Genomic DNA, 15,064 nt, shown 5'->3' on the forward strand with positions numbered 1-15,064 from the left:
TGTAGATTTTGGCTGTATTGATGTCACTGGCACACTTGTCGAGCATTAGAAAATGGAATATGGAAATACTAATATTTGTGGTAAGGCATCTCACTAAATGATGTGTTGGTTTTTAAATTACAGTTGCCACAATTTGAACATTTTCAGCTTCACACATTGAAAGTGTGAAATTATCAAATATTTAAGAGCAATAAACTCGTATTGCTGAAGCACCACACATTCCTCAGGGTCTCTTTTAAGATGTCACAGGCTGTTGAATGACAGTACTTTTTTCAGATATATTTAGGAATTATTTTATACTAAATAGCCTTCAAAAACTGCAAATTTTGTGACAGAAATCCCATGGTTAAAGGGATGGTTCATCAACATTTACCTCATACTCAAGTGATTCTAAACTTTTATGGATTTCTTTCCTCTGTTGAACAAACAATACACAAAAAATATTCCACAGAACTGCTGCTCACTGGATATTTTCTCTTTTTAGGAATATTCATTGTAAATCCTAGAGATGGTTGTGCATGAAAATCCCCGTAGATCAGCGGTTTCAGAAATACTCAGACCAGCCGTCTGGCACCAACAGTCATAAAGTCATTAAATCACTTTTTCCCCATTCTGATGCTCAGTTTGAACAGCAATAGATCATCTTGACCATGTCTAAATGCCTAAATGCATTGAGTTGCTGCCATGTGACATGGGCTGATTAGAAATTTGCGTTAACAAGCAGTTGAACAGGTGTACCTAATAAATTGGCCGGTGAATGTATATCATTGTATTTATGTTAAAGGGGCAGTAGGTGATTGTCTTTAGAAACATTTTTAGTTGTGCTGGTTGAAAGTCTCTTCAAAGTCCAATAGTAATGATTACAGTAAATTATCTTAAATTTTTTTTATATGTATTTTTATATTCTAGGTAAGGCATAAAACTAAAAAATGTTCATTCAATTAAATATTGTTGGACTGACATCTCCCATAATTGCGATAAGCAGCTCAGACTGTCTGTCAGCAAATGTAGATTTGGACTTCTGTGCATCTGTTCACGCAGATCCGCCATTCGCGCGTGCCAATCTGCATAAGCGGCCGCGCAGTCACGAGACAGAGTAGGAGAATTGAAATACTGAATTGAAACTTTTAAAAACCTGAATCAGTATTGGAGTTACTTTAGCCCGCTGGAGGAAGGACGACACCATGGCTGAAGTATTACTGTTAGACAAGTAATGTTCTGTTTTAAAACTATTTTAGTCAGGCTAAGCTTATGTTAGATTGTGTTGTGTTATGAATGATTTATATGCACAGACGTGTTGTTCAGCCACTGAAATTTCCCGGTAAAAGATTGATGTGATTTTTTTTTCAGTTTCAAAAGGTTCTTTTACAGCATCGATAATGTAGATTTATATTTAGTTTAACAACAAAACATCAGTAAATAGTGCTATTCCGCCTAACCTGCTTTATTGAGCCGAACTTGCTTTTATATTCACATTGGATCATTTTTTAACAATAACAGCCTTCCAATACTGTTTACCATGCTACTCTAAATATTTGCTCTGAAATAAAATGCAATATTGGCTTAGTAATAAATGTAATTCCTGCACGGCGCTGGCTAAACACTAACTAACTGGTGAATGACATGAACTAGTGGGTTGTCGGTTTGTTGTTGTGACACAGTGTGCGCGCTCGCGATTTCAGGGGGTGTAGCTTTGAATCACAGTCCCTCCCCGCCGTCCAAAGATAATATGCTAAGCGGTTAGCATTTTGGCAGGTCACCTACTGCACCTTTAATCATTACATTTTATGTGTGTGTGAAAGAGGATTTAAACTGGTATTTTTACAAACAAGGTTTACTTGAACTGGCAGGAAACTGCTTGACTGCTGGAGGAAGAAAGACTGTGAAGGCAAATGAGGGACGAGTAGAGAAACGGCAAAAGGGGGGAAGAGAGAGAGAGATCTCCCTCTGGCCAAAATGAACAAGAACTAGGCCATGCTGTTCCGCACCTGAGCAATGCCAAAACAGCTGCTGCTTCTTTTTTAACTCACCTTTGAATTTACTGTGGGGGGAAAACAACTACAGTAACTTTTTATAACATCAGTGGCAAAGCACTGTGTCCTCTGCTACAGCGATATCTGAGGAGCTGCAAGGACATAGCTTATAAACTGGACTTGTGCACATGTGTGGCAATATGGTCAGTAGTTTAGATTGCATCACTGTTGCTGCTGAGCTCCTCTGGGCATCAGATGTGGCCCTATAAAACACATCTGAGCCAGAAATGAATGAAACCAATTGTTTCAAACAAAAAGAGAGCAAGCAAAAATTTACAGGAGCCTGGCAATGTTTGCCACACCTGTCTGAATCCACTGAAAAATCAGTGGTGGTGTCTAAAATAGTTTGTTTCACTAGGTTTAATTTTATATATTGTCTTATCTTTTTTTTTTTTACTCTGACCTGAAATCTTGCTTATCTTATGGATCAACCTATTTTAAGCTCCATTTGAGTAAATAATGAACAAGTGATTAAAGGATAATCACAAAGATGAATAAACACCTGTGCTGTATTCCAGAGCTTCACTCAAAAATGAAAATTCACTCACTGTTTACTCAAAGTTTCAAAGCTTTTAGAATTTCTTTATTCTTTTGAATGAAAGAAAGTTGAAAACCTGTAAATATCACCTTCCACAGAAGGAAAAACAGTGGAAGTAAATGGTTGCAGGTTTCTAGCTTCCAACAGAAAACAAGAAACTCAAACAGGTTTGGAACAATTGCATAGAGAGTAAACAATGACAGATTTGTTTTCATTTTTGGGTATCCAACTATCCCTTTTATGCTTTTGAAATGGCACCTCTGTTGGCACAATATGTTACTGCAGCTGTTTTTTGATGTAGATATTTACTGAGTTTTTGTTTTGTTTGTTGATCATTCATGGGATATATAAAAGAAATACCATCTGAAAAAAACAATACCAGCTGAATTATGATAATCTCCTAGGGCCCAGGGTGTTGTTTTACATGCAATTGTATTTCTCTTTGCTTTTTGGGCTTATTGGAACCTAATTAGAATAAAACCTAAGTATCATCTTTTGATATGATGTACTTTTAGAGAAAAATGATGTCCATATGTGTGGACTCATGGTCTGAATTTATGAACTCATGGTCTGAACTCATGGACTCATGGTCTGAATTTACATAAATTATATATATATATATATATATATATATAAATTATATATATATTTATATATATATATATATATATATATGTATGTATGTATGTATGTATGTATGTATGTATATATATTAGGGATGTCCCGATCCGATATTGATATCAGAAATTCGTCCGATATCAGTCCAAAAAACTATATCGGACTGCGTTAAAAATCTCTGATATAAGCAGTCCGATAATCTCTTAACTCTGTTACAGCTATTCTATCCAGCAGCGTCCAGAGCCAGCGTGCAAAGCCCACGTGATCACAACACTGCTTGCTAGCAAAGCCTCTAAGAGTTAACATGCACTTCACTCTAAGTTATGGTGTATTACGATAGAAATCTATTGTGATGGTAGCACACGCTGACGCTAGCAACAACTGCACTTCTCTAACGCTACTGGTTTATTTACTTCACATCAAGCAATCTTTACATTGTTTTGCATAAGGCTGCTAACCAAATGGCGACGTAGCACACATCGTGCGAACCTCAATTCGGTCATGGCATATCGTGGTTCATCCAGTGTGATACCCAATTCATCCCCAGCGCTTCACACACATAAGACTTTACCTCAGCGGCCCGGTTCTGTGTGCGTGAGAAAAGTCTCCACCACAGACTCGCGGGCTCTGCTGCTGCAGCAGACCCACAGAGACGCGCTGGACACCTGCTCTGACTTTAGCTTTGAGAAGAGCACAGGACACGCGGGAAAAAAAAGCCTTTTACTAAATACACTGTTTCAGCTCATTATTTAGGGTGACAATACATTATCTTTTTCCCGGACATGTCCTCTATCTGAACATGTCCCTGATTCTGCTTTCTTTAGCTGCGTTTCTACATTATTTTGTGCGCAAACTTTCAATCTCAATCTCTCAGCAGCACCAAGACTAGAGAGGGAGCAGATTTGACCTGTCAGTCGTGCACATGGAAAGTAGGAGTGAAATAGTGGATTTATTATTCTTTATTTCATTTTTTTACTTGAACACTCTGAAAGGAACAGTGTCATGTAAAATGCTAAACTTTTTTGTTGTTTTAATTGTCTATTAAATTAGAATAAGAAGTCATTCTGTTGCTGAGGGCCATTACAGTTTAAAAGAAAGAATGGTATTACTTTTGGGGCAGAAGGAAAATTTTATTAGAGACATTCCCATGTTTAATTCTTCTTTAAAAAGCCCAGAAAGATAAAGTGCTCTGATAAACAGTGTCAGCTTTGCATACAAGTTTGCAGTTCTCTTTATTTACATTGTCTACTTTTCTCATGTGGGCAGTAGGGTGGAATCTGTGCAAATATGCAAATACAATGTATTTTGATAAATAAAATTATTCTTAAAAGTCCCATTACTTCAAGTGCTGTGGAGAAAATGTGTGTTTTAATCTAGCCTCTGCAAGTATTTTTATGTTAAATATAATATGTGCAATATATATTATTATAAAATTAATAATGTTTGGGAAAATTTATACAGCCATAATCTTCTTATGATACAAACACAGATGAAATGGCTCTGATCATGTAAATGTTTGTACTAACCATACTGCACATTTTTATTAACTAAACAATAACTTATTTCTGCTGCACAGTGTAAAAGATATGTTTCAGCTCAACTGGATCAAAAATTCATCAAAAAGCTGTGTGTGAAATAGAAATTTTGGACACTGAACCTTTAGCAGTTATTCAATTAACAATATTTTTTCCCCTGTGTTCCTGCTCTCTGCAGTTTCTACTATTTGCTGATGGTAAAAAATGAATAACTGAAGTGACCTTTAATTAGCATTTTGCACTTTAAAAATGTATTTTTGTTTATTCAATTAAGATATTTTTCAGTGTCTTAATATTTATTCTTTAATTCTTTTTATATATTCTTATGTAAAAGGTTCACATTCATGCAACCAATAGTTAATAAACTTGTTTTTTCCATACTTACAGTTGCTGACTGTTTCTCAGTTTGATCTAGCCTTTCATACATTTGACTCAACGAAATAGGTAAAAGTAAAGTATTCATAATTTGTGCTGATATCCAATTTATATTGGTATCGGTTCGTACTGATGGCTGCAATATCGGTATCGTATCGGAAGTTAAAATTTTGTATCAGGACATCCCTAATATATATATATATATATATATATATATATATATATATATATATATATATATATATATATTAGGGATGTAACGGTATCAGAATTTCACGGTACGGTAATACCTCGGTATCAATGTCACGGTACGGTATTTATTGAATCATTTACAGGAAAAAACAAAACTTATGAAAATACTCCAAAAAAGTGCCAAAAGTGTCAATGACATACAAATTAGTCATCTATCTGTAAGCTTTGAAACAGGAACTTCAATTTTAATAACAAAAAAATATTAAACCATGTAAAAAAAATTAAGTTTCAATTTAGTATTGTTGAAAACTCATCACATTCAACATTTAATCACTCACTCACTTACTTAGATAGAGATGGGTTTTAAGGAAAATTATCATATAAATATAATCTGGTAAAAGCTGGTATCTCTGGGTATTTACAATGTCCCCTGCAACAGAAAAAACCCCTCTCATTTGGGACTGAGGTTTCTGGGACAAGAGAGATATGAGTTGGCCCAGGTTGACAGCAGTGGGTAACGTTGTGCATTGTCTTTCCCCCACTTGAGAGGACAAACCATGAGTGAGATAGAGATCTCATGTCTGCATCAATCTGAACAGTGTGCTGTGTTTCTGCAGTCCCCATGACTGATTATTAGTCGTATTCCCCAACTTGCAGGCACATGCACACACAGTGCTCAACCTGTGCAGTGCACATGCCCTTTTTAGTCTTGGATAGAAAGTTCCCTTCCAAAATGATCAAAAGTGCCCCCGCGACGCGACATACCCTCCGTCCCCGTTTTAAGGCTGATTTATACTTCTGCGTCAAACACCGGCGTATGCTACGGCACTGACGCATAGCCCTTCGCCGTGGCCATCGCCGTCACTGACGTGCACCTCTCAAAAAATGTAACTACACGTCGCAACGACGCGTAGCGTAAGCTCTGTGATTGGTCGGCTTGGTAGCGCTGACGAGTCTGGGCGGGACCGAGAGCCGCGCGAATGGCGCGACGCAGCGCGAGCTATTGTATACAAGTGTGGAGTACCGTGAAGGAGCTCCGGATGGAAAGTTTTGTTTTGTGTTTACTTCATAGTTAAAGTTGTTGCACGTCCGCCGGTTCCTGCCTCAAAATGAGCAAGTTTGAGCCACTTGTACATCCCGGAAGTGATCAGGAAAAGAAAAAAAGGAGCGAAGAAACTCGACACAGAGGAACATTTACACCTCACTGCCAACTAGCGTTTCGGAAGTGTTAATGCAGACCAACAGAGACAGCGCGCTGAAGTATAAATGCACAGCTACGTGCGTTGCATGCGCCGTTGGTTACGCCGGTCACCTGACGCAGAAGTATAAATCAGGCTTTACAGTACGCGCGCGACAACACAGCTGATAAGAACTCGCGCGACAACACCGCTATTCAGTACGCGCACGACAACACAGCTGATAAGAATTCGCGCGACAACACCAATATTCAGTACGCGCGCGGCAACAACACCCGCTTTAGGGTTTTCCAGCTCTTTTTGATCCCCGCTTCTAGCAGCACACTCCATTTCCGCATTACTGGATCTGTAGCGACAACAGAGCGCAAGGGATTATGGCCAAGCCTGGGCTGATGGGAATTGTAGTTTCCAGTACCTCCCGTTCGCTTCATTCGCCTGAGCAAATTTTCTCAGAAGACCTATAGTTTTACCGAGTCATGCGACTACGGTAATATCGAAAAAAATTAATATTGCGGTATGACAGTATTTACAATACCGTTACGTCCCTAATATATATATATATATATATATATATACACACACACAAAGAGAGAGAGAGAGAGAGCATAAAGATGAAGTTGAACTCGAAAGCTGTTTAGGCCTACTCTTACAGCCAGATGGAAACAGGAATTGAAACAGTTCAACTTCTTGAAATGTTTTGCATCTCAAATAATTGCTGAATCATGTATGTCAACTGTGCAATTATGTCAATAAAACATTTGTAATCGGTTGTCACGTTATATAATGTCACTGACATTCAAAACTTCATAGTAAGCTATAAAGAAAACGGCGTTTTTAACAAGTGAGAAAACAGTGGCTTACAGGCCTATTTAGGGTGTTTCGAAAGAATATACATATTGGGTGAAAAATAAAATGAGAAAGAATGGATATGTTTGAAAGTACAGTATCAGCTATTTGCGAAACAAGTGGGTTTCCCCTAAAAGAAGTGTTCATCGTCGAATGGTGTGGTTTACACCGCCGGCTGGAGAGGCTGCGGTGCAGAGAATGAATGAGATGTCGTGTGTGATGCATTACACCACTACAGATGAAACCGGTATTGCATCACGTGGTCACCGTCCTTGTTAGTGACTGATAATTCATTCATTGATCATCGGTAACAGGAATAAAGGACCATTTGCGTTCATACATGTGGTTGAGAGAGGACAACGGTGGGAGGGGAGAAGAGGAAAAACGCTGAAGCAGAATCCCTGCTTTCTTTCTCTCTCCCTCTCTTCTCTTTCTGTTCCCCGAACGCAGCGCGCGTATCCCACTCACTGAGCGCGAGGCTCCGCGGCACGCGCACACACGCCTGCTCACACACTCACGCACAGTCACACTCACACAGAACCAGCCGAGACAGGGAAGAATGAGGAAGAACTCGCACGCACGTTTCAGCTCTCTCAGATTTGCTGATAAAGCATCAGATATTTGAACGCTACGGGTCTGTTTGGGGAAAAACAAACGCGTATATGGAAAGCGGAGGGTGTATATGTGCATATATTACTCGCGCGGGTCTCTAATCTCTCCTCCATCTCATATATAAAAACTAAACTAATGCGAGCTGGGATACTACTGACTGCTTCCGACACGCACAGTCTCCGTTAACTCCTGCTGCCGCTGTCCTTCAGACTGACTACTTCCCGGAGTACCGTTACGGTAAGAGCATCTTCTTCTTATATTTAAAATAACACATAACCCTAGTGCAACAATAGGATACCGCCATCATTAAGCTCCATGCAGACCCATTATGCATAGGTGCCGCGTTCAACAAGGGTTAACAGGCAGCCGCAGACAGTCCGAGTATCACATTAATGATAATCACTACGGAGAGGGAACCACTTGATACAGAGGTACGCTCTTGTGCCAGTGCGGTGCGGTCCGGTCTGCAGTGGCCCGCGGAGGATCATTTAACCGGTTGTTCGCCTTCACCTCATTTTACGGAAATCTGTTGTGCAAGTGAAAGTTGTATTAAACGATCCGATCGCAAGAAAATCTGTGATGCATGAACATAACGTGTGGGGGGAAAGGTTGAGGCTCCTTTAGCCAACGTTTATCCGAACAATAAGAGCATTTCAATAAAACAATCATCCGTGTCCGCATCGACTGTATGTGGGATGGCAGATGTTTGATCAGAGGATGGGGTGCTGAATGAGAGCAGTAGGTTGCGGTATATGTGAATGAGAGTGAGGGAGATCTGAGCAGTGCTGAATTCAACCGCGCTGTATTCGGTCTTTTTTTTGCATTACACATCGTTAAACCGGGGTTAAAAACGGCCAAAATGTGTATGATTAAATAATGATCCAGGCCTATTCGAGACGCAGGGGTTTTATTTTAATTTAAATATGTGAGCAAGGTCTGCAAGGGTTTGCTGTGCACTGTACTCATTGATGACTGCAGAAATGAATGTGTGTGTGACTCTGTGGGTGTGTGTCCATGCATGTGTTTTGCACCATGAGCAAGTGTTTCATCCTCTTGCTTTAGGGGCAGATTGCCACCCTTTGTCTGATGATGCATTTTGCAGGCATGGTTTGAATTCAGGTCTGCTTGCTTGCAGTCAAGTGCCAGTGTCCCAACCTGAACTTCATTGGATAATTTCTTTTCAGTACCAAAAATCTACACTATATATTTGACTTTTTAAGGAAAAACAATTTGTAAATTGTATATTGAAAATAACATTGTTGCTATAAGTCTTAAGGAAGCATGTACTGTACCATTCTGCTGAAAAAAATGCTGATTTAATTGATTAACAATAAATGATTTAACATGGGTATATAGATCTTCACATAGAAATGATTTCACATGGATATACAAGTCTAGTTGCTTCAGAAGGAGTTTTCTCTTGACATTTCAGGAACTTGCCTTTCAGCAAACACTGTTGAAATGCTCCCAAAAAAATCAGTTTTAAATCAGTGTCAGAAATCTAGCTATATAGTAACCTTTATGAGAACGTGTGTCAGTACCTGTTGGTGATTAGTGTCCTGGTTTCGTTTCAATTAATGGATGATCTATTTTTTTCTTCACCTCCTTTTTTTTCTTTCTTTTTTAGCAGAAGTTTGCCGCCGAGTAAGGAAAGATGAGGCATCGTGAGACCTCCCCACGCCTCTTCCTGACCTTTCAGTGTCTAGTCCTTTTGGTGATAGTGGTCCACAATGTCCACCATGTGACAGCCGAACATGCCCCAGATCACAGCCAGGATCATAGTTCTCCTGCCAACAAATCTTTGAGCTGTGGGGGCGGCTCAGCCATATGTGCCCCTGGAGTCATCCTTCCAGTGTGGGAACCCCCAAATCCTTCCTTTGGGGACAAGGTAGCCCGGGCCACCGTTTACTTTGTGGCACTGGTATACATGTTTCTGGGGGTTTCGATTATTGCTGATCGCTTCATGGCATCTATCGAGGTCATCACCTCACAGGAAAAGGAGATCACCATTAAGAAACCAAATGGTGAAACGACCACCACAACTGTACGCATCTGGAATGAAACGGTGTCCAACCTTACCCTCATGGCTCTGGGTTCTTCTGCTCCTGAAATTCTGCTGTCGGTCATTGAAGTGTGCGGCCATAACTTTGAAGCTGGTGACCTCGGTCCCTCTACCATCGTCGGCAGTGCAGCTTTCAACATGTTTGTCATTATTGGAATCTGTGTCTATGTGGTGCCCGACGGAGAACATCGCAAAGTGAAACACCTGCGTGTGTTTTTTGTTACTGCTGCTTGGAGCATTTTTGCCTATTTGTGGATGTACCTGATCTTGGCTGTTTTGTCACCTGGTATTGTCCAAGTGTGGGAGGGTCTTCTCACTCTTTTCTTCTTTCCCATATGCGTGGTCTTCGCTTGGATCGCTGACCGCCGCCTCCTGTTTTACAAGTATGTTTACAAGCGCTACCGAGCTGGCAAGCACCGTGGCATGATTATCGAGACAGAGGGGGACCGGCCCTTACCATCCAAGGTGGATATCGAGATGGATGGGAAAATGCTGAACTCCCATGCCGTGGACTTCTTGGATGGAACTCTGGCTTTGGAACTGGAGGATAAAGACCTGGATGAGGATGAAGCTAGACGTGAAATGGCGAAGATCTTGAAGGAACTGAAGCAGAAACATCCAGATAAAGAGGTGGAGCAGTTGATTGAACTAGCTAATTACCAGGTGCTCAGCCAGCAGCAGAAGAGCCGTGCATTCTACCGATGCCAGGCAACCCGCTTGATGACCGGAGCAGGTAACATTCTGAAGAAACATGCGGCAGACCAGGCTCGTAAAGCAGTGAGCATGCATGAGGTACGCAGTGACACTGGTGAGAATGACCCAATTTCTAAGATCTTTTTTGACCCTTGCTCATACCAGTGCCTGGAAAACTGTGGCACCGTGGCAGTGAATGTGATCCGTCGTGGAGGCGATCTCAATCAAACCGTGTCCGTGGAATTTCGCACTGAAGATGGAACCGCAAATGCTGGCTCAGACTATGAGTTCACTGAAGGTACCGTTGTTTTCAAGCCTGGTGAGACACAGAAGGAAATCCGAGTTGGAATTATTGACGATGACATCTTTGAAGAAGACGAGAACTTCCTCATCCACCTAAGCAATGTCCGTGTGGTTCATGAGGGTGATGAGCCAGAGACCACTGAAGCCAATCATGTGGAGACCATTGCAACACTCGGTCTGCCCTCCACAGCAACAGTCACCATCTTTGACGATGACCATGCTGGAATCTTCACATTTGAAGAGCCGGTCACCCATGTGAGTGAGAGTGTGGGTGTCATGGAAGTGAAGGTCCTGCGTACGTCTGGTGCCCGTGGGGTGGTGTCAGTGCCATATAAAACCATTGAGGGAACAGCCCGTGGAGGGGGAGAGGACTTTGAAGACAGCCATGGTTTTCTGGAGTTCCAAAACGACGAAATTTTGTAAGTCACAATCTCATATTATATCATACAGCAAAATGTGTTTGGGTTCCTGTCCTGATGAGTCACTCCTAAAAAGAAGAGCAGTACTTTTTTAAGATCTGAATTTAATTTAGGTTCTTGTAGTGGTCTGTCAGAACAGGAATGTAATGCATGCAAGATGTTTTTGAATTATATGTGCTTGGAGTAGCATGCTTGATGCTAAGTATTTTGCTGTGTGGCATCATTGTGATGTCACTGTGATATGAGAAGCATTGTGTGCTAAAAGCAGCCAATGGAGGATGTCATCAAATAGAAACTCCCCAGATATATTTCCCATCTTCTTCTCTTCTCCATCTTTTCATGTATCTTTCATTCACAATTCTCTCTTCTTAGCTTTCAGCCTCAAAGCCTGATTCCTCAGAGTCAGTGTGAATGATGATGGTTATAATATATACTATTTGGCAGATGTTTTACTGTTTTGTTCCCTGTTTATTTATTAATGCATTTTTTTATCTTTGTATGATGTTTATCAAGGCTTTTTGTGGCTTTTGACTGTGGTGTATGACTAAAGTTATTTCTGGAGATGATGTTTGCATGCATTTACAGTAGCTGATTTCAAGGGGATATTCCAGACCACTCTAAGGTGGTTAGCTGGTCTTATTTGGCTGGTTTAGAGCCAACTTGAACACTTATCCAGCTAGGCACTCATCTAAAGCTCTGGCTGGGATACTAATGCAAAGTTCAGACTCCACGATTTTGATTATCTGGGCTAGAACTGCATCGCTGTTTCGTTTACACTGCAAGATGAATCGGCGACTTGGAGTTTCACACTGCATGACTTTAAAATAGGAAGAATCGCCGACAACTTTTGTCTCAGTCTTCAAACTACGCCTCACAACTAAACACACGTGAGAAGTGACATGGAAACAACATGAGCTCACGTAGTATTTTGTTATTAACTAGCCTACATAATGAGATAGAAACCTTTAGCAATGTAGAAATTGTACTTCTTTTGCTCACCTTGCTTTAAAGGGAATTAGCAATTTTTCCTCAAATTTTTTTTGAATATTCAGTTGTGATTTTGCTCAGATGACATGTCAAACAGACACGGGTGCTCCTGCCAAATTTACACTAGTTTTCATCCATTTCTTGGGTTTTCCATTTCTAAATAAACTGAAAATTAGCCCTTTTAACTTCTCCCCCAACCTCCTACTGACCTGCAGATACCCATACTAGTGAATGCTGCTCTCTCATTGGCTGTAGGTAATCGCCAATGTTATTTTCAATCAACACATTTCACACAGCATGATTTGAATTGCCGACAGGTCCAGATATTTAGCATGCCAAATATCTCACGGGCATCAGCGACTCATCGAAGATTCTCTCACATCATGTCTTTGATAGGCAAATCGGTGCTCTTCACGTGAGCAGCAATCACACAGTGTGAATTGTGATTTCAGGCATTTTTCTGTGATTTTTCTCAACCTGTCGGCGAGTCAAAATCTCTGGTAAAATCATGCAGTCTAAACTCGGCATGACTTAAACCAGTCAATACCAGTTAATCTCCATATGAAGATTCTACTTGGTGATTGTGTCTCTTGCCGTTCTGATATCGACAACATCCGTTTTCTCCAGATCATAGTGACAGTTTGTTTTGCTGACAAGCTGTTGCTTAACATAAGAAGAAACTCTCAAATGATCTCAAACATTTCTCCTGCACCTGAGCGAAGGTTGTTGAAAGTGTACAATCCTGCAACAAAATGTAAAACTGACCATCTGCCCTGGTATACAAGGCAAGCACAGTGACCGATTGTAACAGGGCTGTGTATATTTCAACCAGATTCAAAGCAGATGTTGAGGGTCAGGCTTTCAGGGGCCTGTTGGACTGTTGCATACTTTCCATTGAGCAAAGCTGTGCGCGCCTTTTAAGTGGATTTTAATAACACTCCTGTAATGAAATGATGAAGGGATAGGGGGTGTGTCATGCACTATACTGTAGACAGGATCAGGGTTGTTTTAGTCTCTCGGTTCAAATATCTCGTCTTTCCTCAGATCTTAAAAAAAAAAAAATTCCAGAACATATAATTAGAACATTATCTCAGCATTCTGGAATATGAGTGTGGAACAGGGCTGGAATGCAGGGTTACCTCACCGTGCAGGACCATGATTCATTGCACTTTTGGAGCCCGTTTGGAACAGTTTGCACGCTCTGTTTACTAAACACAGCCTCATGAAAGTTCACTCTAAAAACAGTGTTTGACCATGCTCAGAAACATTGCAGATATCAGCAAAAGATGAATGGACTGCCAAACTCCTGCTTTACTGCCAAACATTTAACATCATACATGTGCTTGCGGATACAAAACTTTTTTATTTTCCTTACAAGATTGTGCGGTCTCACTGTCACACAGTAGATCATCTAGATTCAAATATAAATTCAGTATGCACTCTGCTGTGGTGACTCCTGGGCCTAATAGTGGTGTTTTAGTGGTGTGGTGATGGTGTCATGGGATGTTAAGAAGTCCAGATCTCATAGATGGAGACAAGGCTGTAAAGCACCATCATGCTGCGATGCCCTTGAACACAACCCAGATGCAAGGCAGAATGGTTTGCTCTGGAAAAGAGAGAGAGGGAAAAAAAATTAAATGAGAAAATAGATGATCTACATCCCAGAGCCAGAGGCAAACTCCACCCTAATTTCAGTTTCGCAGTTTGTAAGAGAAAACACAGAAGTAAAGTTTGAGTTCCTTACAGGCCTGTTTCAGAACTCCCGCTGGATTATTCTGAGAGTGCTGGCGTTAACTGATAAGCAGATTTCCACAGAGCTAGAACAACTGTCAAGTTCCACAGATCCCTTGGTCTTTGTGTGTTTATCTATGAAATATTTAGCTTATTGATTATTCTTTCAGCTCCAAATACTGAAGTGCTGCACATTTCCCTTGACATCACAAAAGAATAAACCAAAAAAAGGCAAAAAAATGTACAGATTTACAGAAATGACTTCCTGAATGGTTATTTCTTTTGAATTGAAGTCCATACAATCTCAATTAAATCAGTTTAGCTTTTTTAATAGTGTAATGCTGCTTTCACAACATGAAAAAGATCTGCAAAGGTAAAAAGTACAAAGTTTACTCTAAAGGGAGTTATTCGCAATATCAGCCAGGATTGATTCTGAACTCTGTCAAACACCTTCATTGTAATCCTATTTTTCCTGGAATTATATTAAAACAATTATTATTGTTATAAAAGTAATTCCCATTCAAGAGGATGTGACCTTGTAAATTTAGTTATTAGTACTGTATTATTGCCATGTTCAAGAGATGCTTTAACATCCATATTATGCACACTTTAAAACCCAACAGTCAACTTTATCAAATAAATTTAACAAAAAAATGACTGAAAGTTAATTCTACTCATTTGAAAAGAGTTTTGAACTCAGAGTTAATAATAGCTTATCACAAAAAAAAAATCTTACTGTGAGAAAGGTAGATGCACAAAATAACACTTGCATGCTTGTTTAGTTTACATCTTAAGACTTTAGATGCAAAAACCTCTAAGTGCCGTCTTTATTTTTCATCTAAAACTAGCATTTTTCTTAGGCTACTGTGTGTAGTTTCAGTAATATTACTCTAAGTGCAAAGAATATATTATTTCTCCTTGCCG

General features: G+C 40.1%; 1 protein-coding gene across 48 annotated transcripts in view; it reads left to right on the forward strand.

The window, feature by feature from the left end:
* slc8a1b (solute carrier family 8 member 1b) overlaps nucleotides 1–15,064 on the forward strand; it is a 200,584-nt gene that overhangs the window by 58,357 nt on the left and 127,163 nt on the right. For 16 of the 48 annotated variants that reach the window (XR_012392859.1, XR_012392856.1, XR_012392862.1 and 13 more), the window contains one exon: nucleotides 9,576–11,422. Coding sequence is in view for 29 of the 48 variants with exons in the window: in XM_073927575.1 (XP_073783676.1) it covers nucleotides 9,600–11,422 (1,823 nt within the window). In the remaining 19 variants the exon portion in view is untranslated. 48 annotated transcript variants of the gene reach the window in all.

Source organism: Danio rerio, chromosome 17 (assembly GCF_049306965.1).
Source record: "Danio rerio strain Tuebingen ecotype United States chromosome 17, GRCz12tu, whole genome shotgun sequence".
Classification (NCBI taxonomy): Eukaryota; Metazoa; Chordata; class Actinopteri; order Cypriniformes; family Danionidae; genus Danio; species Danio rerio.